The sequence below is a fragment of the Cyprinodon variegatus genome, unplaced genomic scaffold (genome assembly GCF_000732505.1).
Source record: "Cyprinodon variegatus isolate N-32 unplaced genomic scaffold, C_variegatus-1.0 Scaffold581, whole genome shotgun sequence".
Lineage (NCBI taxonomy): Eukaryota > Metazoa > Chordata > Actinopteri > Cyprinodontiformes > Cyprinodontidae > Cyprinodon > Cyprinodon variegatus.
The window spans coordinates 85,414-108,533 of NW_015151034.1; the positions used below are offsets into that span (position 1 = coordinate 85,414).

Below are 23,120 nucleotides of genomic sequence, written 5' to 3' on the forward strand. Positions count from 1 at the left end.
AAATATTTAAAAACTCCTTAATCTATAGAAGTCTCTCTTTATTTTTTCTTAGAGATTTGAAGATTTTATAATATATAAACTTACCTTTAATGGTTTCAAAGGTGAGTGAAGCACAGCAGACTAAAAGGATGCCATTAAATGAGAGACACAGAAATAATGAGATGGTAAAAATACAGGATTATTTTATTTGGATCGTTTTCAAATTAATGTTAAGTCAAATTAACTCATTTTTGATTTGGTAACTTGTTTTTTATGTATTGTATTCAGTATATTTGTATAAAAGCTTTTCTTCTACTGAACAAAATAAATATATGTATTTGCAGGGTGTTTCATGAGTAGATAATGACAATAGAATGACAGAATTTTACAAAAAGGAAAAAAGAAGCAGGGTTGTTTGTAATGTTCATCAATGTTCATCTGTTCATCATGGTAAACTCAGCATTTACAAATAATTACAGTTTCCATTTGATTTACTTCCACTGTGAGAGAAAGTGACGGAGTGACCAGTAGTTTCTATGGTTCCCGTTGCTGCACATCTCCAGTCAGCTGGCTGAAATCAGAGTGGAGCTAATGTGTTCTCTCCCTTTTCATTTAAGGAAGTCAGATTTATCCGTTGGAAATATTTCTGGTCCTAAATAAAATAGCTTTTGTGTGGGAACTAAATTAGTACAGATTAATTATATTATTTGCATTTTTCTTAATCTTTGTTTGGACTGACTTACCTGACGTAAAACCTTGACTTTGTTCCGTAAAAGTTTAAAAAACAATCCACTGGACTTACACAATCATAGACAGGTTTCAGATATTACAGGCTAACAATGGAACCAAACAACACGCTCGTCAGTTTCAATTTGCGTGTTTCCAAGCAATGCAAAGCCTTGTCTATGTAAAGCCTCAAACTCAATGTGAATCCAGACAATTTGAATCAAGAAAGCTTCCTGGACGGGAAGCGAAATGTCTTCAAACCTTGGAAACAAAATCCATGTGGATTGTTTTTTAAACTTTTATGGAATGACAATGACCTGGAGGACTGAGAATTTTGACTTTGTTGTTCAGGGGTTGTTATACAATAAAAGAGTTTTACTGGTCTTTACATCTTGGAGATCAAATGTTTTTATGGTTAAACTTTTTGAGTCAACCTTTAAAAGACCCCCAAATTAAAATTAAAGAATAAGCTGAACGATAATGATATAAAAAAAAAAAAGAACTTTAGTAATCTTGTATTTTTCTCATGGTTTGTCCCTCAGCCCCTCCAGCTCATCTCTGCCTCTTGGTCTCGCCCGACTGGCAAACAAGCAAATCAACTGGCAGCTGGTTCTTTCAAGGTACAGCAGGAAGATATTGTTTCTATCTCACGCTCTTTAATAACCCACTCTCAGCTGCTTCTCTCGTCTCTCCTCCTGTAACAATAGAGGGGGGGGGGGAATGGCAATTATAAATTCAACCAAATCATGATGAAATGTTTCTGAATATGACCTAATTTGGATGTTTTTACCTTTTAAATTTTTCTTTTTTTTAAATTTTGTTTTTATGCTTGTAATTCTGTTTTGCGATAAAACGGCACATGTTTACTCTTTTATTTACTTCTCTGTCCATCTGCTCTCTCCCTCGCTTCTTTGTCTCAATAATTCCTGAACGCTCTTCTGTTTTATTCCACAGTAATGGCAAACTACTGGCGGTGGTTCAAGACCAGTGTGTGGAAATTAGGTAATTAGAAAACTCTATCTCCATTTTAGAAGCCCTGTGTGAGGCAGATAGTCTTTTTAATTAATGAGGTGATTTATCTCATTCTCGTTAAAAAAAAGCCCTGCAGGTTCAGCTTGCACCTGAGAAAAGAAAAAACAGTTAGTTAAAGCAGGTACAGTCGTAACAATGTAATCACTCAGTGGAGAGCATTTGAATTCATTTAGCACAACTTTAACTGCTGCTGGTCAGTTCTTTGGAAACAATTAAACTATGCTTTGTCAAACTGTTGGGTGTAAATTGTAGAGTAAGCAATCTAGATATCTTATGAGAATAGTTGTTTTTCTTTCCAGATATATCCAAGTTTACCTCTTCATTAGGAGCACACATGAGATTAACACTGTAATCTACTGATGTAGTGTGTGATTAAAGCATGCAGGTGAGGCAGTGTGCTGCTTAAAGGAAACACAGATTAAAAATCAATGTAGCAGAAACTAGAGGTTAGGAATGCATATAAGCAGGAATGAAGGATTAAACATTTTACCGACAGGTGGTGTTTCTCACTGCTTACTACCCGATGTTTTGCACTGTAATCAGTTTTCAGGTTCTAAAACCAGATCATCGTGCAAAATCTCGCAGAATGTCGTCTGTGGTTCAGAAAAATAGCAGGATGCTCCTGGACTAAACTATTGAAATGAAACTGCCTCCACTAATCCACTGATCGCTCTCACACCCCAACTCAGTCTGTCTCCTTTGGCCATTACCTCTCCCCCGGCCTCTCTCCTGGGCGTGCAGCAGGCTCATTACTATAGGGTTGTGGTCCATCATATGTGTAGATAATATACACATTTAAAGTCTCTTTATTGTCTGAATTAGCATTGGTATCAATGCTAATTATTCTGCTCTTTAAGGGAGTTCTATTGGGGGAAGGGCAAAATGTTTGCCCTGTCTGAGGTAAACTTAAGATACGTTACATACAGTAGTTGAGCTATATAAAAAAAAAAGAAGGGGGATTGTGGAATTTTTTTTTTTTTTGGTAGCATGCATTGCACAGGTGTCAAACTGGTTCCAGAAAGGGCCGTGTGGCTGCAGGTTTTCTTTCCAACTGAGCAATAGCACACCAGACTCCATTCATATCATCAAGTCATCATGTTCAGATTGGACTCCCTTGATAAGATGACAGAAGTCTGGTCTGCTATTGCTTGGTTGGAAAGAAAACCTGCAGCCACATGGCCCTTTCTGGAATCAGTTTGACACCCCTGGTCTATTGACTTAAAGCACTATGCATGGTATGGTTGTTACATGTCAGGTATGCCGGTCACTGACCTTGACCAAGGCACCTTACAGTAGAACTGCAGTCAGCACCTGGACTGGCATGGCTATCACTGCCCCTACATATTTAGGAACAAATGCAGAGGAAAAATGTCCCACTGGGATCAGCTTCAAAGTCATGGTAGACCACTTCTTTGATTTTACTTTGGAAAATCTTTTGGTAATGAATAAATTAAGATTTGGAACAAAACCTCACAAAAAATTGCAAATGAATATCTGAATCCTTTCAAGTCAAGTATTTTTTAATTCAAATTCAATCAATTAAATTGAAATAGCTGAAATAATTTTCAAAAATCTGAAAAAAAAATCCTGCTAACAAATTCAAATACATTAGAATTAGCCTGGAAATGAAATAAGCCTACATAAAATCTAATAATTTGACTCACCTTTCAAATATTTGTTTAGAGTATTTATTTCATAAAATAGACTGTTTATCAGAAAAGCAGTGTTGCTTCTACTGACTAATTTAAAGTAAACTAGGCTACATGCTGGCAATTAATGAGTTACAGCTATTTAACAGGTCCGTCGAAATATATTTACCTTTGATCGGACGACAGGCGTTCTGCATGTTGTGCCGAGAATTACCTCCCCTGTTGCGGGAGCGCTCATCACCCTAAACTTACGCCCATTGATGAGAAAACGGATTGAAATATGAACAAAAAGGGACAATTTAAATATATTCTTAATGTTTTCATATCTTATACATGGACGCTTTAAAATTGATAGGTTTGATGGGCTGATAAATTCAAATTAGTACGATATTACTTGTAAGGAGACATGTTTCAGTCGATGTGCTACAGTCTGTGTGCGATGAATAAATTCTCTGCTCAGTGGATGGCAATTCCCAATTTTGCTATCAACACCATTCTAGATCATTTCTGACACTTTATTTGTTAAACTTAGAACCTGAACCCTGCCAAAGATTCCCTCCTCTCCTTATTTTCACATTTATTGTCCCAGACTTATGAAATTCATACCACAATCACAGAGAACATGTATGATTATGTGCAGAAACTTGCATAATTGTAAAAAAAACCTTGTTTCTCAAACTAAGCAGGGGAGGGAGATCTCTGCAACTTAGAGCTTGGAACCTGCGAAAGATTCCCTCCCCTCCTTATTTCCACATTCCATCAAATCACGTTGTCTTTGCCGCTTGGCCATGATGCTGTTCAGAACACCATCACCTGCTCCGCTGGTTGCGCCACTGAGGTTGAAAATGAAATAGCATGTGCCCTCTGAGCCGCCGTCATTTGGTCAGACTACTCGTAAGCCTGCAGAGAGTTGAAAGTTGAAGAGTTGAAAGGGCAACATTATTGCAAATTCCGGTTGATATAATAGAAAATTACACATTCAGTGATAAAATGTCACAGGGGATGGTATGGTAGGCAGGTCATTTAAGAAGGCGGATGCCATTCCCCCATCAACTAAAGTACTGCTTACATAGAAAAAACGACTTTTACTGCTAGGGAAGCTGGGCTGCTTTTTTGTGATCTATTTTTAGAAAGTATTAGCTCTAGGTTGTTGAGTTATGACACTTTTGGGTTCTACTCCAGACTCACAGTATTTTTTTCAGTCCATACTTTTACAATTGGTTGGCATACAGCATAACAGCTTAATGTAACCAGTGCATTTAAATCGCCTCTTTTGTTGATATCCTTTGGATTTAGAAGAATATCCTGTAGGATGGTGTAACTGAAAACTAGAAAAGATTTATGTCAAAAACCCAGTGATGATTTTTAAAGACCTTTTTGTCAGTATTATAATACAACACAACTGATTGAACTTTTCTGTCCATATTATTGATATTTTGATGAATATTCTAAACCTCAGTGTGTTCTTGTTGAAAATCCTGCATTGTGTAAAGCTAATCTTAGTTCTCTTCAGCCAACGCTGAGGGTCAGCCTTCTTGTTTTGCGTTTTCCCCTCTTTGATCCAGTGGCTGAGGTGGGTACCACCCTGTTAATCAGAACATATGTGGTAGACAATTGCATGCATGTCCTTGTTACTCAGAGTAAACCCACCTGCTTAACAATTTTAATCATGTTTATATTTCCTCCTCAGGTCTGTGAGAGATGACTTTGGCAGTGTCATTGGGAAATGTCAGGGTAAGACCCACTCTTCCTGTAGTATTACTGTAGTTGTAGAGGCTGATGAGTGAAACCTAAATCCTTTTAGCATACTCTAACTAACAAGTTAACTATCCCTGTTCTTTACGAAAAGAATAAAAAATAAACAAAAACTCTTGATTCTTTCTAATATTGAAGTATTGCGTCTGTGTTATTGCATTCAGTTCAGTATCTATGGCCAAATTACCATAGAAACGACACATACTGTATGAATTGCATATCTCCGGCAATGACCCTGGTCCAGTCAGATTCTGAACTTAAGCTATTAGCCTTTGTTGACCTTAATAAGCTCTTGAATACATTTTACCAGCATGGATTACAGCAGTGCTGCTTAACAGTGCTGAGGAACCATGATTTTATTAAGACCCGTACCTTAATAAAACAGATAAACAATACTGGAGAAAGGAAAAATATAGTATTAAGCTTCAGTTTCTGAATAATAAAAGAAAGAAATAAAAATGTTAGCGACTTTTTCAATTTGTTACAACACACATTTTTTTTTTTTTTTTAACCAATTCTCTTTTTTGAGTTTGTAAAGCAAAAAAAAAAAACAAAAAAACATTTTCTGTTTCCTAAATAATTCCAATAAATCTTCAGGAAACATAAGCACAAACAAAATAAAAAGAGGGTTAACAGAGAATTCCCTAATTTTCTTCTAAACGCATAAACGTATTGTTCTACACAGGTAAAAATTCTTTCAACCTTTTAGTGATTGCATGGTGGCACCAGAATTAAATTTGGGTTTCAATTTTTCTTTGTGCCTCATGTTCTTGTGACTGCCTTCAGTGTAGGCTCGCCCTCAGAGACACCTGTGTTTCTGTTTCCCCATTGAACGTGGGTCACACATGCGTAACATTCACTGATCCCTGAATTAAAAATCAGGATGTAAAGATAATATTTAGTGTATTTTTTTCTTCAAAACTGTTGCAGTAAAATAGTATAGTGGGTGGGTGTGGTTTTAGCGGCCCTAGTAGACACCCCCAGCATTTGAGGGCAAAAATAAGTGATATATTTTTTTTATTGCTTAGGTAATTGCTTAGTTGTGTCTTTAATCATTCAAATTTGGATGGGTTGTTAATAGAAGATATCTATGTGGTGTGTGTGTGTGTATCGGTGGGTTGATTTTGACTCAACTGTACTCATCTTTGCACAGTAATTGCATTTATTTATTGCAGATGGTCAAACAACTAGAGGGGTATTATCAGGGACCATCATGAGGTTTTTTAGGGAGAATATATTTTGGTTTTTCAGAAAACTGATCTGCAGATCTTTCATCAGAAAGGCTCCTGATTCTACAATATGATCACTATAAAGTTGGAATTGATCACAGCAGGTTGTTTTGCAGGGGGAGGCAGGGATGTGGTGGCCTAGTGGTTAGGGCATTGTGCTTGGAATCCAGAGGTTCTGAGTTCAAGCCCCACTCCCACAGATTGCCACTCTGGCTTCCTGAGCAAGACCCTTAACCCCACACTGCTCCCCGGGTGCCGCACAATGGCAGCACACTGGGTATAATGCAACAAGAAAAGAAAAAAAGATGTGTGGAGGTTAATTATTGTGCACCCTGCACAATGGGTAAATGCAAAGAGTGAAATTCGTTGGTTTGTACTTCTATGTCTTTTCTGCTTTTCCACGTAAAACTAGATTGGGTTGAAAAGCCTTTTGCTCTTAAAATATTAAGTCAAGTTATCTTTGAGACTTAAGTTAATTTAATAATAATAAAAACAAATTTAACAAATGTCTCTTTGGAGGTTAGGACTTTTTTTTCTTTATTTTGACACATGCAAATCAGCTACAGGTAAAATACTTGGTGTAACCTGTCTTCAGTACTTCCACCTTATTTCTTTTTAATTAATTTTAGTCATCATCCCCCTCCCTTGGTCCTCCCCGTTATATTCGTTCTGCTCTGGCTAGCCGTCATTTTTATCCGTTGTTGGTAATAGTTCATAGTGTGAATAACAGCAGCCCCTGGGTGTGTGTTAAACCCTAGCCTCCCTCCTCTTTTTTTCTTTCTTCTCCATTTCTTCTGTTTTTCATTTTTCTCATACTTCATTTCATTTCACAGAGATTTGTTGTAATGGATTTCTCTCTGATCCTGCCTTTAATGCCATTTTCCCTTAATGGATCAGCATGAGAGTGTGTGAGCATGCATATGTTCTTGGTTCCTCTCATCGCATTCACCTATGCATCCCCCTCCCCCACTCTCCCCCTCCTGTCTGCATATGTTACAGTAGAGTTGTCTCAAGACCCCTGTGCATAATTCATAAGCATTGAGCTCTGATAAATGCATCTGCAAGGCTTTAGATAGAAGGCTTCTGTTGGGTCATTGGGTGTAATTCTTCCGCCTCCAGTATCGCTGAAAGGGAGGAGGAGAAAAAGATATAAGCCACAGAAACATCTAATTCCCCCCCAACAAAAAAAGAAAAAAACCCATCTATGTGGAAATGGAGCCCAGAACATGCTCGCTGCTATTCATGATGGAAGATGAGATGGCAAGTTGTTGAGGGAAGTCATGAAGGAGGAATTTAAATTGAAAGATGAAAAAGAACAAGAGAAGGACAGATCTATACAGCTTCCTTCTCTCTGAACTCTGATAAGTTGTCTGCCTCCTAATGTGCTCCTTATACATTTGCCCTAGAATGTGAGCCGTCATTATGCTTTTTTTTTCTTTTTTTTTTTTTTTAAATCTTTGTGTTTGATTCATTGTCTCAGCCCCAGCCTCTCCCTACCTCTCTTTATCTGGTTCGCCTCCCACTTCTTCCATTAGTTCTTCATTACAAATTCCAGACATACAATATCCAGCGCCCCCGTTCGTTATACTATTGCCCACCAGGGGTTGCAGTAGCATTACACGACCAAGAATTTCAGCCCAACCAATGCCAGAAGCTCTGTCATGGGAGATTATCCACAAAAACGCAACTTGCCTTTTTAAAGCAATATCGCATGGATACAATTTCTGAACTACATCACTAATGTATAAAAAATAAAGAGCCACCAGCAATCAGTCAGTGTTCAAAGAAATCATACAATCTGTTTGGTTTCTGTTGATTCTGTGCAGGGTGCACAGTAATTAACCTCAACACATATTTTTTTCTTTTATTTGTTTTTGTTGCAGTTTAATTCATGGTAAAATAATTAAGCATTCAAAACAGGCCCCGTACCAGAGGCCAGCCAGCCCAACCCAGTCCTGCTGTCAGAAGGAAGGATGATGGCGAAGCCTTGAGCACATGCCAGCAGGCACGGCTGTGCTTTATCATTGCGATATGGTTACCCTCGCAGCTCTGCTGAGCCAGCAGATTCCTAAATCGGTCCCACACTTCAGTAAAAGCTGAATTTATGATCCCTGTTCCCCTCCCACCTTTTTCCCTCCCTGGCTCTCTTTTCCCTTTATTCTTCTTGTTTTAAGCTTTAAGACACAATCACTAAGATGTTATTCTTGATGTTAATTTTCTATAAATTGGTCTGAATTGCAAGATTGATCACATCCTTTCTCCTATTTATTCATCATTAGGCTCTTTGAACGCTTAACTTCCAAAAGTAGCTTTTTGCTGTTTTGGGATTAATCATTGTCTTTCTATTTTGCCACAGTGCCAAAGGACCCCAACCCTCAGTGGCGAAAGGTGGCATGGAGCTACGACTGCACTCTGTTGGCCTATGCAGACAGCACAGGCACTGTTCGCCTTTTTGACCTTATTGGAAGTGAACTCTTTGTCATCCCTCCGGTAATCATGTTTCTCCTGACTTTCTGAGAAGTTTCTATAATGTTTTGCCTTCAAACACATCAATAAGCAGCATTTATATTTTTCTCATTGTTCTTTTTGTTCAAAAACATACAATAATCTGCTTGCTGATTTTTTATGCTTGAAAAATATAATTAATCGTAACTCATGAACCTAAATAGATAGCCTAGTTTTACTTATTATTGAAGAAATAGAAATGTGTTTTTAGTAGAAAACTAAGGAAACTTGGCACCCTGCTCCTACAGTAATCTTTAATTTGTTTAAAATAACTTGTGTGAATTACTCATTTAGCCTTAAACCAATCAATTAAATGGTTTCTTTTATTGGTTCTTCAGGCAACATTACAGCATACACTGCAAAAAGTGTATTCTAAGTATTTCTTTGAAATAAGTGCTTTTTTTAATTGAGCATATAAGTGAGACACTTTGTTAATAGAATACAAAGTTTAAAATAGGAAAGAAAAACAACTGCAATCTCTTAAAGTGTATAATATCTTATTATCTTATTTTAAGGGTAAAAATACTCCATTGAAATTTATTTACCTACTTAAATTAGGGGTAAATACACTTATTCTAAGAAATGTTAACTTAATTTTAGATTGCTTTTGTCGTACAGTAAGGAAATAAACTCCGGGCCCAGAAGTTTTCTCTTCTTAATTCACAGCCAGTCCTTGTTGCGTTACGTGTAGCTTTGGTCTCACATGTTTCTTAAACACCTTGTGATGCATCCAAAATAGCAGATTCTTTGATTTTAAGCTGGTCAGGTCAACCTATATCCTGACACCTCCTCATGGCTTTACAGTTGGTATAAAGTTCTCTTTTAATTTTTTAAAATTTATTTTCCCAGTCATGCCAAAGAACAATATTCTTTAAGTCCTGTCCTTTGTGTACATGTTCTCCGGTAAACTCTTGTCTGTTTTATAAGAAGAAAGAATTTATTCCAAACATGCTGCACATGCATGTTGTTTCTTATAAACTGTAGCAAAAACCTGCCATAGATCTTCTAATACCTGCTTATGTTTGCAATTGTTTTTCATTGTTCTCCACTTGTAGAATATTTCCTGTGTAGCGCAGCAGCTGATTTGTAATTCTTTTGAAACCTCTTTGAATCCTTTATGTGACTGAAGTACTGCAATTGATTTTATGCACACACTAGACAGCTCTTTCTGTCTCATGTTTTTCACTGTTACTATAACAGACAGGAGCCCATTAACCTAGATGTCTGTCTGGAACAGGTAAAAATCTTGTTATAAATCCTGCGAAATTATGATCTTATTTTCCTCCATCGCGAGATGACTATAGGAAAATTTAGCCACTTAAGGTGAAACTAAATACCAGAAACGGCTTATTTTATAGAATATGTCTTTATAAAGTTTGCCTGGTGATATGCTATGAACCAGAGATGTAACTAATCTTTTAATTTTTAAATTGTTAATTTGGATTCATACCCAATACAAGTGAAAATTACATGGAATGCTGTTATGTGTTTTATTTGCATAAAAAAGTTGAGATATGCAACGTAGACCTCATAGACGAACAGAAACCAGTGTTGGCCTAGAAAAACCTGATTGATGCATGTCTTATTAACTCTTATTTTCCCCCAGTTTAATCTGAAATAAAGAAAAAAGGCATGGTGTTATGGTTTTATGCAAAGATATTGACCAAAACCTGCTGGTCAGCATTTCTGAAAAATCTTTATTTAGCCTAAACTGAGATCAGTGCTGCTTTATTTGTAGTTGTACAGTGAGATGGTTATGAGGATACAGACATCCGTAATCCTCCTGGGACGAGTCAGGCGAGACTTGTACTGCTGCTCTGTGAAACACTTTGAGCTTCCTGTCACATCTTGAAGCTCATGTCTGCTTGTCAGACACTCTCTGGGCTCCTTTCATCTGTCATGTTGGCTCCTTAGTTCATTGTCTGTTGCTTCTTCTTCTCTGCTCATAGTGTCCCTTTCCTTCTTTTAACCCCTTCTTCATCATCTTCCGTCTTCATTTTTTTTTATCCTACTCTCCCAGGCTCCCCCCCATGTGTCTGCTATTATATTACTTTCGTCCTTGCATGTCTCAGTCAGTATCTCTCCCCATGCTCCCATCAAGTCCATCTTCCATCCCTGCCTCATTTGATGTCCTCTCTGTGCACTGTATTATTATTCCTGCTTTTCTGCCCGTCAATTCCTCCACTCCTCTATTGGCTCTGGCAGACGGCGAGCGCAGACACTCGTCCTTCTCCCCAGCCACACTTACCTTTGAAAGACTCTGATCCACGCTCCTTTAGTGAAATTCTGCTTTGTTGTGTGCAGACAGCGAGCGCGCTCACACATTTACATCAGCTACCTTCAGCTCTTCCTCTTGTTTGTCACTGTTAAGTGTGCACACCACTGACTTGCTGCTATTTCTGGGTGGAAGCCTGATAAAGAAGTCATTTTGTCAGAAAGTGTGCATGTGCCAAAAAAAAAAATGATATGTGCACTTCTGTTCTCCCTCCTCCATCTCCCTGGCTCCTCTCTCTCTTTAACTTAAGTTGTTGCTTATCTTCTGTTTGCACAACTTGCTTTTTTCATTATGGCCTTTTTCATCTTCAGGCTTTGAATTTTAGATTCATTTCATTTATGTGTTTAGTGGAAAAACATTATAGGTAAACTAAATGGTTACATATTTTTACTCTAATATCTGATTAGAGTTGCACCTGATATTTTTTAAAAAACCTTGTTCCTGATCCAGGCGGTGAGTTTTCCTGGAGATTTCAGCTGTGCAGTTGCAGGACTCATCTTCTTGGAGTACACGGCAAGCGCTCAGTGGTCCGCAGAACTTCTTGTGATCACATACAGTGGTGCGCTCAAAAGCTACCTTGTGAGGTGAGCGGCACAACTGCTTCATTATAATTTAGAAACACACCGTTGTTGTAAATTGGATGAACCATTTAGCCAAAAAAAAAAAAAAAAACAGATGAAAATTTGAATATTTTCAACAGATATTGTGTTTGTGATTTTTATTGTGACTTTCCTTTGCACTAACCACAAGAATTCAGATTTTTCACTTCAGGGTTTCAGTTTTTTCATTGTTGCAGAATTTTACTGTAACCTTTGTGTTAAAACTTATATACTTCTACAATCATACATTGGCCCAATCCCAAGCCGGCCCTTGGGAACTAAACCTTAACTATTATGTGTCACTCCCAATGATGTCACTTGCAGCTGTGGAAGCGACTTGATTGAAAGTGGGGGGGGGGGTAGAAGCGAGAACGGGACGGCTTCTTCCCTCAAACAGAAAAGGAAAGCAGTTGTTGCTATGACAACACAGTGACGCCCCATGTAGCTCTTTGGCGCAGTTAACATAACATTAAACATTTGCCCCTTTTTTAGACAAATGTATGTGGTCAAATAAAACTATTTTATAGAAGACCTTTCCATTTGGAATTAATTGCATTTTTTTCTTGAACTATGTACAATCCCATCCTGCATAGTGGGTTGGGAATGCAGCTAATGTGGTGAAACCTCTGCACAAACGGAGAGTCAGTGCTCAGGGTTAAGGGCAGGTTATCCTCCCACAGCACCGTGTTGTAGTGAGCTTGTCGCAGATATTTGATTTATGCCCAATATTGAAGCATGGTCTACGCTGTTATTCCGCGCCACAACGCAAGAGGGACATTCACGGACTAGCTATGGGTCTAGATACCGCTGAGGCGGTGAGGAAGTGGGGACAAGTTTGTGCGACAAAGGAGGGACATGAGGGCGAAAAAGAGCCGGGATCCAGGTGGAAAAAGGGTCCCAGCGTTCCAGCACACCTCGCTCTTCTAGCTGGTCCAACTTCACGAGTTGTTTTCCGTAATGGCATTTATACAAACAAACAGGAAACACACATAGTGTAGAGCGGATGTAGACTTGACCAATCAAATGCCTCCTGTCTGCAGTCACCTACAATTTTGGAGAGGTGCACCAGAGTCTCTGCGGCAGGGGTGAGGGTACATTTGCTTTCACTGCGACACACGGGGATGACGTGGTTTCTGAGAATAAATCAGCCTATAGTGCTTAGGGGCCGGTTTGGGACTGGGCCATGGATTCACATGCTAGCTCAAACTTTCTTCCCTTCTGTGTGGCGGCAAACCCACTTGAAGTGTATTACCGCCACCTAAAGGGCTGGAGGGAGAAATTTTGTTTCTTACTCTTGTTAAATGTAATGTGTCTAAAACTGAGTTCCTCTGCTATTTGAAAAATGGGTTTTGTTCAAATGTGATTATATTGCAAATGCAATTAATTGCCCAGCCCTAGTTAAGAAAAAAAAAAAAAAATCATAAAATGCTACAGTGTGTTTCTAACATTTGATAAATTCTGATAGTGATAGTTTAATTTTCTATCTCATGATTATACATTAATGAAACTAGAATAACACCTTACTGTGTTTCTGTAGTGAAATGTTGAAGATTAATGTTCCACTTTAACATTTCTAGAAAAATATCAAAGGTAACCGGACCTTTGCTCCGTTTTGAAGACTTTTTCACACCTATCCAGGATTCTTTGTCAATTCTCTCGGCTGACATCTGAGCAATCTGCAGTTAGAATGCTAATGTTTTCATGCAGTATGGAGGACCATCCTCCTCCTTTACAGGTATCAAAAAGTGTTCAGAAATATCAAGGGAAAGTTATAAAATTTAAGCTTATTTTGTCTTAGCAAAAGATAATTTGGGTATTTTTTCCCTAAATGGGCTTTTGGTTACAAAAATGATAAAAAACAAAAAACAAAACTCTCTTTAACTCACAGAGCTGTTAATAATCTTTGGTTTATTAGGCTAAAACTTTGAATTAAGAGTCAACTTATTCTGATGATTGAAGTTTTTCCCTCTAAGGGTGATTTCACAGCTTTTATAAATCTTGGATCCTTTTATTTCGTGGTTCAAAACTTTAGTTTGTGGAATTCTAATTAATTTAGATGCAGTACAAAGCATTTTAATTCCCTTGTTTTTGAATTACTCTTAGTAATTATTGTTTAACTGACTAAACATTTGAAACAGGCTACTTAAACTGCTGTTCTAATCATCCGGTGAACATCTGAATCAAATGGCTGAGTTGGGTTAACTTGTTAGTGTGCTGGCAGCATCGGCAGAGATCCATTAATGGCCTTATTATATTTTTCTAGTGTAGTGAAGGAGAAAGTCTGGGGCTCAGAGTTATAGACTTAACTGATTAAGATTGCAACATATTCCCTCAAAAACAATGAAAACAACCTTTACTCAAAAGTCGACTATAGCACAGAGTCTCTTTGTTTTCTTGTTTTTGAAAGCAAAAAGAAAATCCAGATCCATTCATGGATCTCTTTGGAGACATTTCTGAATGTGGAATTAAGTTTTTATTTCAAGGCTTCTTTGTTCCTAGTTAGATCTAGCATTACCTCTTTTTTTTTTTTACTCAGACCTTTCCTTCTTCGTTTTCATTGCTGTTGTCACACAAAGCCATAGAGCTGTGACACTCCAAAACACAAGGTAAAACTGAGCTATGTGTGCTGAATCCTGATCACACAATGCCCAGCCCTCTTACAGCTTCTCTCAAATCTCTCAGTATTGATGTCTGCCAGAAAGTGAGGGAAATGCTGATTTATCCTCCTATTACAGCCAAAGAAACGGCCTTTGAGGTAGCAGCATGTCTGTGCGAGTAGGTAATTAAGATGAGGGAGACATTTTTCCCAGATTTCCTCTGAAGGTGTTTTTGAAGCTTCCCCTGTCAGCATGAAGCTCACGTTCACTCTTCCTTGTGTGACTGCATCCTGTTGTCGCTAAATACCTTAAATTAGATTTTCAGAATTATAGGTGAGGCGCCTCTCTGTTTGGAAGAAGCTAAATTGTCAATCATGAATATCCCGCAGCTACTTCCTTTGTTCTTCTTTTCTTTACAAACCCTTTTCTCTTCTTAACGTTTACAAAGCAAAGAACAGTTTTCCCCAGCAAGATATTCCAGCACAAATTACACCACATGTAGCACTCTCTTTAAATTGTCGTTCCTAATTAGATATAGATTACCACGTCTCATTTTAATTGCAGTGGGGTGAGAATTGCTTTATCTTACCGAAACCAGCCGAAATCTGCCTCTAAGCACCAGAATGAGCATTATTATGATGTATTAATTGTAAATGTGCTTGAGTTGTTGGTAAAGTTCATGTGATTTTATTTTTTGCTCTCTTTCAGCGTGGGAACCAATCAAAACTTCCAGGAGAACCACACCTTTACCTTTTCTACGCACCACTCCCACGGGATCACCTCAGCCGTTTACCACCCAGGTCATCGGTACGTTAACAAATTACAGACATTCAAACCCTCCATGAGCCTGGAAAGCCTGTTGAATATAAATGAAATGAGGGGCTTTTAGAAATATGAACATATTTGCAAGCATTAAGCTTTTAATCCATCAGTTGCAGCCTAATTAATATCTGCTGCCTTCCCTTGACACCCTGGAAGAATTTATTTCCTCTTGAGGACTCCATCGTCCAAGACTTCTTCTATTAGTGCGGTGTTTGATCAAGAGTGTTTTTCCATATACATTTATATTCAGACATCCTTACAAATCCTTTGAATCATTTTTCATCCCGAAATGTGTCTCCAAAAACACTGAAATATCTAAAGCTGAAAGTTGGTGAATGATTTCCAGCTGTTTCATCATTTCAGATCTACGGCACTGTCAATTTGCTGCTAAATATGTTTTATCCTCATTACTTTGATGGAACTACATTAGATGTAATTGCATAGCAGATTGCATTTTGTGAATATTTGTTTCACCCTAAAATCTTTGCCAAATGGATGTAGTTCCAGTTTGTTCTAATCTAAAATGAAGGTGCTGTTGTTGGTAGATCTAAACCATCTTTTTCTATTTAGTAGTATGACTTAACCCCAATCTGCTCCTGAAATTATAGGTTCCACTTTACTTTTAAAGAGGTATTCAGCCCATTAAGTGTCCCACTCAATCCAAATAGAGAAGATTAAAAATCAACTTTTAGTAGCCAATAGTATGAAAATTTGGTTTCAGGGGCTAAAAGGTGTACTGCAAATAAATATAAATATGTAAACATTAGAGAATATAAAATCAGAGATAAAAGTAACAGTATCGGCATATACATGGAATTGTTCTATAAAGGAAAAATTAAAATAGAATTAACTAAATGCACATACCCCTTGAAATCTCAGGATATGTGGTTTAATTCTGTTCATTGGTGACCTTACTTCTGTGCCGACTAGTTTACAAAACTAGTCTTCGAGTCTCCACAATCCATAACCACCATATTAAAGACCTCTGGTCTAACAGTTTGTGTCAGGATGCCTGGGATCTGTTCTTTTTCTGACCCTAGATCTTTAAGTGCTAGATCAGGGGTCTGCAACCTTAAAAATCCAAAGAGTCATTTTGTCCTGAGTACTTTAGAGCCACAAATATTACATGAACCTTTAGTGAATCTCAACTTTTATTAATATCTGTCGAAGGAAATTTATGATTTTTTTTTTAACATATAAGAAGAAAAATAGATCTAAAAACATATTTTGAGTTCTTTTAACATGGTATTGTAAAAGTTAAATCCGATATTCCTTTAAAAACCCACCATAGCTTCTAAGATTTGTTTTTGTTATATGACATTAGCTGGTTCTTTATATAATTTTTATTCATTATTAAGGGCCATTGTAGGGGGTCCAAAGAGCCACTTGCAGATGGAGCTGCAAGCTGCAGACCCCTGTCCTTGATGGAGGCAAGATCAGCCCTGTGGTGTCTCTATAGATTAATTGCTCCTTGTAGTTTTATTATGTTTAGTGATGTGCAGAAGTCAGACTTAATGATGATGATTTAGAGGGTTAGTAGCTCTTAGGAGGTTTTTTTTTTTTAAGTTACTGCAACAAGTACAGTCTCTCCTGGGCTTCAGCTTAGGACCCAGAAAACGGTGGGTCCAAAGTACACAAGACAGTGTTGCAGAGGATGAAAGAGTAGAGCCAATGTTGGAGGTGTTCTCTGGAATCCCTTGATCATCTACACAGCTGGATTCAGCTCAAAGTGGTTCTGGCTGTACCAGTAGACCAACCAATCTGGCTCCTATCTACATGCACACTTATTACCCTTTTGGTTCAGACCAATGACAGTGTAATTTACAAAATTCATTAGATCAAGACATTGCTGTTCCTTGAACCTTACAGGGAACAGTAGAATTAATGAGAGAAGCTGCTGAGGCCTTTAGAAGTTGTGGAGGAGCTGCAGAGAAGCCTGGATCAGGTGTCAGTTTCTATAGAAAAGACTATTATCAGTCCTCTATTTAGCAAATCTGCTGTTTATGGGAGTTTGGAAAGAAGGAAGCTTGAGAAGTCTTGTTAAATTTGCAAAAAGTCAGATAGGTACAACAATTAGAGGAAAGAGCCCTGCTTAGATTATACTAGAGTAAAACTTTTCTGGCATGCACAATTATATATATTCTGGAAAACATTCCCAGGGAGAAGGAAACTGATCATGCTTCATCAAAGGTGGTAGCAATTAGACCACAAGTCCTTCCCCCTTCTCTTCACCACTTTGTATTGATCTGTTGGACCTCATTCTTATACAGTATGTTGAAATTTGTTGCTAAATAACGATAAAATGTGAAAAGCTTAAAGTGGAATGAATGCTTTTAAGAGGCATTGTATACTGTTGAGCCAAATACCACCATTAATTGATAACTTAACTTCTGCCATGCTAAGCTTCACCCCAGTCACCATCCCTGTCATAGCCACCCTACATGCAGAAGACGAACTTTGTTTGCCACCTATGTTTTTTCTCTGTACTGGAATAAAAACTCTTTCTACGTTGATTTTAGATGCATCACACTTAAGAAAAGAACTTCAATAGATTCTGATACAAGCTTCAACTGAAAGGTTTTTCATCAAGAATTTCTCCTCAGGAAGAGGATATTGTTAAGTTAAATTGGGCCAACGTACTTAAGAATGAATGAGCCCATCTCTTTAATAAAATACCTGCAGGAATTCACGGCGGCAGCTTCAAACTCTCCTCTGCCCGTTCGGAGGTTGTGGTTAATTATATTTGGCTGATATTTGTGACCTCAGGTTTTCCCCTGGGTCCATAGGCTGTGCACTGCAAATGTGCTGCTTGGCCGGTGAAATCTGGCGTGAAACCATAATGGATTTTGGCAGCTACTGTCAAATGTTTGCCAACTGATAGATGAGATGAAACTTTAATGATTGCTGTGTGAAAAACTGGGTCAGCATCAGAAAGAATAGAAAGCAGACAAGGAAAGAAGGAAGGTTAGGGAATGGGTTATTAGACGAAAAAAAAAAACGGCTTTAAATTAACTGGAATATATATTTGAAAGTGCATGTGCTGATGTGCATATTCAGAACAGATTTCCTGAGGATCTGATGCCAGTTGAGGAGGAAAAAAAACTTTTAATTTGGCTTTAAATTGACTTTAGATAATTATATGTTTTGTTTTATCGACATTTTGATACCTTAATGGTTAAATGTGGAGATAATTTAGCTGTATTTTATGCATTGATGCTGTTTATAGTTTCTTTGTTGTGTCGTTCTTATCAGGATCTGGGATTCTCTAATTAGAAATTTCTAAGTTTGCTGCTTTTCCTTTTTTGAGGGTATAAAAATTTCCATAAGTTGGCTTTTATGTAAATACACATTTATAATAGTATTATCTATAAATGGAGGATACATTTATATGTTCTGCTATATATCAAAAAGAGGAAAAACATAGATTATTAAAAGTAAGACTAACATATACTATAAGATGCAATTAATAGAGCTGAAGTTTAAAATAAGTGAAATAAGTTTTTATTAATCTGCATTAAAGGATAGTACTTACTGATTTTAGTTCCCCATCTTATCCTCTTCAGTTTGAGCATTAAATCTGAGGGCAGGCCAGTGTGCAGTGGACCACTAAGACACAGCCACTGCTTAATCTCCACCTCCAGTCACAACTTATTGTCTTCTCATCATTAATGTCATCATTTCCTCAGTCCTTCAAACCAATGTCACCCATTAACTACACATCTCTGTATATTCCAGGTTCTTTTCCATTCATAACCTTGTTTGTTAATTTTTTTTTTCCAGTCTAAATTTTCTCTTATTTGTTTTCATTTGTCTTCCATAAAGTTTTCCTTTTGTTGTGCATGAAACATCCTCTCTAAATCAATATTGTTTATGGGTTGGTAACATGCAAACAATTGCTATACAAAAAACAAAAAAAACAAAAACCCAGATAAACTATAAAAAAACAACTATCTTAATGCACATAAGGTCGGTAACAGCTGGCAATTTAACCCCTAGATAATTTTGGTTAAATGTAGTGTTCAGCTTCTCTACACCAGGGGGTAGTCTTGAGCTGAAAAGCCACATTTCATAAATGAAGGGAACCACTAATACATTTCTATTGTTATTTTTGTATTAACTGACTTTAACAAGTTATTTAAGCCAATCCTTTCCTCTGATGAATAATGCATAATCTGGTAGGCATTTAAATTGGAGTTCAGTTGTGGGAAATCGCTTTGGCTTTAGTTGGGTTTAAAGGCTGACAAGGTTAAAGGCCCAATCATCAAAATGGTCCCAGTGAATCTATGTGTTTGTATATAGATTGCTGCTGGTAGGAGGCTGTGAATCAGGAGATAATGGTGCATCCAAGGCCTCCTGCTGCGGCATCACTGCCTGGAGGGCGCTCTCTGGCTCGCCTCACTACAAACAGGTCACCAGCTATGAGGATGAAATTGGTTCGGTGAGACGTCTGTAACACCCAATTTTCTTTTAAACAGTTAAATCCTTTGACAAATTAAACATATCACTATGTACATTTGGGATCTAGAACCACAGAAGAGGTTTCTTTAGGATTCCAAGCCTGAGATTCTTTTCCAGACAAGGAGAGGAAAAGGTACAGCATTTCTCTTAAAGCTGAATACTTCACTTTATAATAAAAAATGAACAAATACTTTATAAGCAGGATGTGTTTGTATTCTTACTGTGTAGGATGGTGTGTTTCGCATGAGTCTGAGCCCTGATGGGACACTCCTGGCTGTCATCCACTTCTCTGGGCGTTTGTCCATCTGGGATGTTCCCTCTCTAAAACAGAGGGCCACCTGGGGCCAGGACCAGCAGGTACTGATCTGAGCTGCTCTTATTTATACTTTAAATGTGGCCTTTGGGTTTATTTTTGAGAACCTTGGTACCTTCTGTACTTTACTGACAGTATTAATGTAATCTTCTTTTGGACAAGGTTTTTGAGCGTGGGGAGAAGGATTTTAAGTGTTTGCTCCCATCCCACATAATGTGAGGTGGCTTATAGAAGGACTTAAATTCTATCAAATGTTTTGCTGATTAATGCAGCGTGTGCATATGTTCAGCTCTGCCGCTGGTGGAGCTCATGTGTGCTGTGAGTGTAAACAGGGTTAGCAGATTAATTTCTTCCCCCATCCCCTTTTCCACGCTTTCTTCTTTCCCCTCCCTGCTTTGGTGCCTCCATCTTTCCGGTCCGCCCCGCAGCCAGGATTTGAGGAGATCAACCCAGAGTGGAAGACATCACTGGAGAGGAGGAAGAAAATAAAAGGTATTTTGGCCTCGAGCTGTGAAAAGAGAGTACTTTGTTGCTGACATGGCTGTCCACATTGGACATAATTTAATGATTTTTGACAAAGTTTATTTATTGAATTACAGTTTTCACAAACACAAAGCTCATGGTGTACGGCAAGGCTAGCTAAAATGCTCCTCCTTCAGTAAACAGGCCATTTGATGTGTGTATTTTTCGGTTGTGCATTTGCTTGTAATCTTATTTTGACAGTTTAAGGCTAGTTGTGGTGACAGCTATCACATCTTGTGTGAGCAGTAATCCATGCAGATGTCCTTATGACAAGTGATGTCTCTTGGCTCTGCATGTAAATATGTCTGGGAGAGAAGCAGACAAGTTCCTTAAAAATTACTTTCTGATTAAGCGGATTAAATGCATATAAAGTGCACAAATGTGTTCAAAGAGAATAAAAAGAAAAAAGACCTTCATTGATTGACCATTGGTTTGTAACTGCTCTGATCTCAGATAAGGAGCAGTACTACCCGCTGGTGGACGTGAGCTGGTGGAGTGACAACGTTTTGATTTTGGCTCGTTGCTCTGGGTCGGTCACCGTCTCCTCCGTCAGGACGTTACGCAACCTTCTGGGGAAATCCTGTGAATGGTTTGAGCCCTCGCCAAGAGTCACTGCTGCACATGAAGGGGGCTTCCTAAGCCTGGAGGTAAATGTCACTTTGAGGGATGTGCACAGATTGTGGGTCTCAGGTTAGCATCCATTATTGGAAGATGTAGATTACAGCTTTCCTCCTTTTAGGACTTCTTTTTAGGAGTTCTTCACCAGTCCTAATATACGACCCCCATTAGGATGTTGTGTAAGAGAAAAGGAAAAAATGAATGCAGATCTCAAAAACTTTTTTTTTACATTTGACATAAAAAAATTTGATTGATTTCAGAAGAAAACAGTACCTGTAATAAAAAAATATTGAGATGAAGAAATAAAACGCACTTAAAACAAGTTATATTAGGAAAAAAACAGGCGTGTTAATATTTAGCCACTACTTTTTTTACAGGTTAGGCTATAAAAAGAGTGAGGAAGACGGGCTAAATCTCGTTTTGTTTGTAAAGCATTGGGTGTGAGTATCCCGGACAGGAGAATCAGGAAACCAAGGAATACTGTTGTCTGTCGTCGTTACTAATCACTTTGAGGTAGTAACACACAGTCTTTGAATCTGAAAAGCTGATTTTTTTTTATTTTTTTTTATGAGCAGCACTGTAACCTCCATTGTAATCTGGAAAGTAATATTAGGCCTTAAATTTAAGCTGTTGTTTGAAGAGCTCAGACATCCCCTTGGTCCTTCACCAAATCTTAGGTGCAATATGGAGAAGTGTGCACTTCCCCCATTTCCATATATTAAAGATGAATGTTTTCATCCATTCGGGTATAAACACACATCAGAAAGTTGATTTTAGTAATTTAAGATATAAATATTTGTGACATTTATTTTTGATAAACTAACGAAAAGAGAAATTTAAAGGCAGGTGAAGAAAAAAAAGAAATTTACAAACATTAAGCAGAGCAAAATATGTCAGCAAGAAATTTTAAGCAGTTAAAGAAAAATGATAAGGTTTAGTTGTGGTGAGGCTAAAGATGTGGAAAATCAGTTTGATGTGTTTTCCTAAGCGATGACTTAGCCAAAACACAACTTGTACAATTAGATTTAAAAGCCTATCAACATTTCACCATAGAACAAAGACACTTTTATATTTTCAATAGCCTAAACTTGCCCAAGAGTCTTTGCTCATCAAACATCTGCCGCATTTTGTTGTGCTGAACAGCTGTCTCCAATTTTACTGAAATGATTTAGTTCCCACCAGGTCACCATTTCGTTCCTCTTTTATGGAACACATACACACAAACGAAATAAACAGTGAATACTCTGCTTTTAATGACACCAGCTGCTTTAACCTTTCAAGTCACCGAAATACACCTAGAAGACTGTTTAACAAGGGAAGGCTTTGCATATATTTCCACATCCACTACAAGAACCTAGGTGTTGAACTGGCATTGCTGTAGTTCAGACTTATCAACAGCTGAAAACATTTGATGTATCATGAATTGAAAAGTCTGCCAAAAAGAGAAGGACTGTCAAACTGCTGTAACCTTACATCAGGAAATAATTAGCCAAGATTTATATAAAAAAGCTCCCATAAAAAACAGCCCTGTCCCATCTAATTTTAAAGCTGCTTTTGCCATCTTGTTCATGAAATCAATTTTTTTCTTTTTTAAAGTTGCAATTTTTAGTTTTTCACATTGAATATGTTAACTCAATTTTAACTTTAAAAACTTCTGATCTGAGGTTTGCTCTTATTTTTTCCTAATATTTCACACAGTGTCTCAACTAGAAGTGGCTTCTTCAGTCTCAACTTGAACCAATGAAAATAAAGGAACTGATTCAGGTCTTAAGAGCCCTAATCAAGCATCCTTGTTTTTGATTAATAAAGATTGAGGGAAACATAACTAAATCATACAATTTTGCATTTAATTAAGCTTTTGACTGCTTGGTTTTGTGAAGGTTTAATTTCCTCTAACAATATATTATCAGCCTATCTTAACATAGAGATAGAGACAGAAATGGTTTAGTTTTTATTTAGAGCCACATCTGTGCTCCTGCTGTATAAACATTGACCTTCATTTGAAGTTTACCTTCTCATTGTGTGCTATTTGTCCAAAAAA

The 23,120-nt window shown here is 37.6% G+C and overlaps 1 protein-coding gene across 1 annotated transcript in view; it reads left to right on the top strand.

Annotated features, from left to right (window-relative positions):
• Positions 1-23,120, top strand: part of nbas (neuroblastoma amplified sequence) — a 230,152-nt gene that overhangs the window by 3,237 nt on the left and 203,795 nt on the right. Inside the window, exons 4-14 of the mRNA XM_015392244.1 lie at positions 1,248-1,325; positions 1,660-1,707; positions 5,077-5,120; positions 8,727-8,860; positions 11,601-11,734; positions 15,055-15,153; positions 19,468-19,606; positions 19,694-19,759; positions 19,855-19,983; positions 20,368-20,431; positions 20,915-21,108. Coding sequence (XP_015247730.1) covers positions 1,248-1,325; positions 1,660-1,707; positions 5,077-5,120; positions 8,727-8,860; positions 11,601-11,734; positions 15,055-15,153; positions 19,468-19,606; positions 19,694-19,759; positions 19,855-19,983; positions 20,368-20,431; positions 20,915-21,108 — 1,129 coding nt within the window. The remainder of the gene's footprint in view (positions 1-1,247; positions 1,326-1,659; positions 1,708-5,076; positions 5,121-8,726; positions 8,861-11,600; positions 11,735-15,054; positions 15,154-19,467; positions 19,607-19,693; positions 19,760-19,854; positions 19,984-20,367; positions 20,432-20,914; positions 21,109-23,120) is intronic.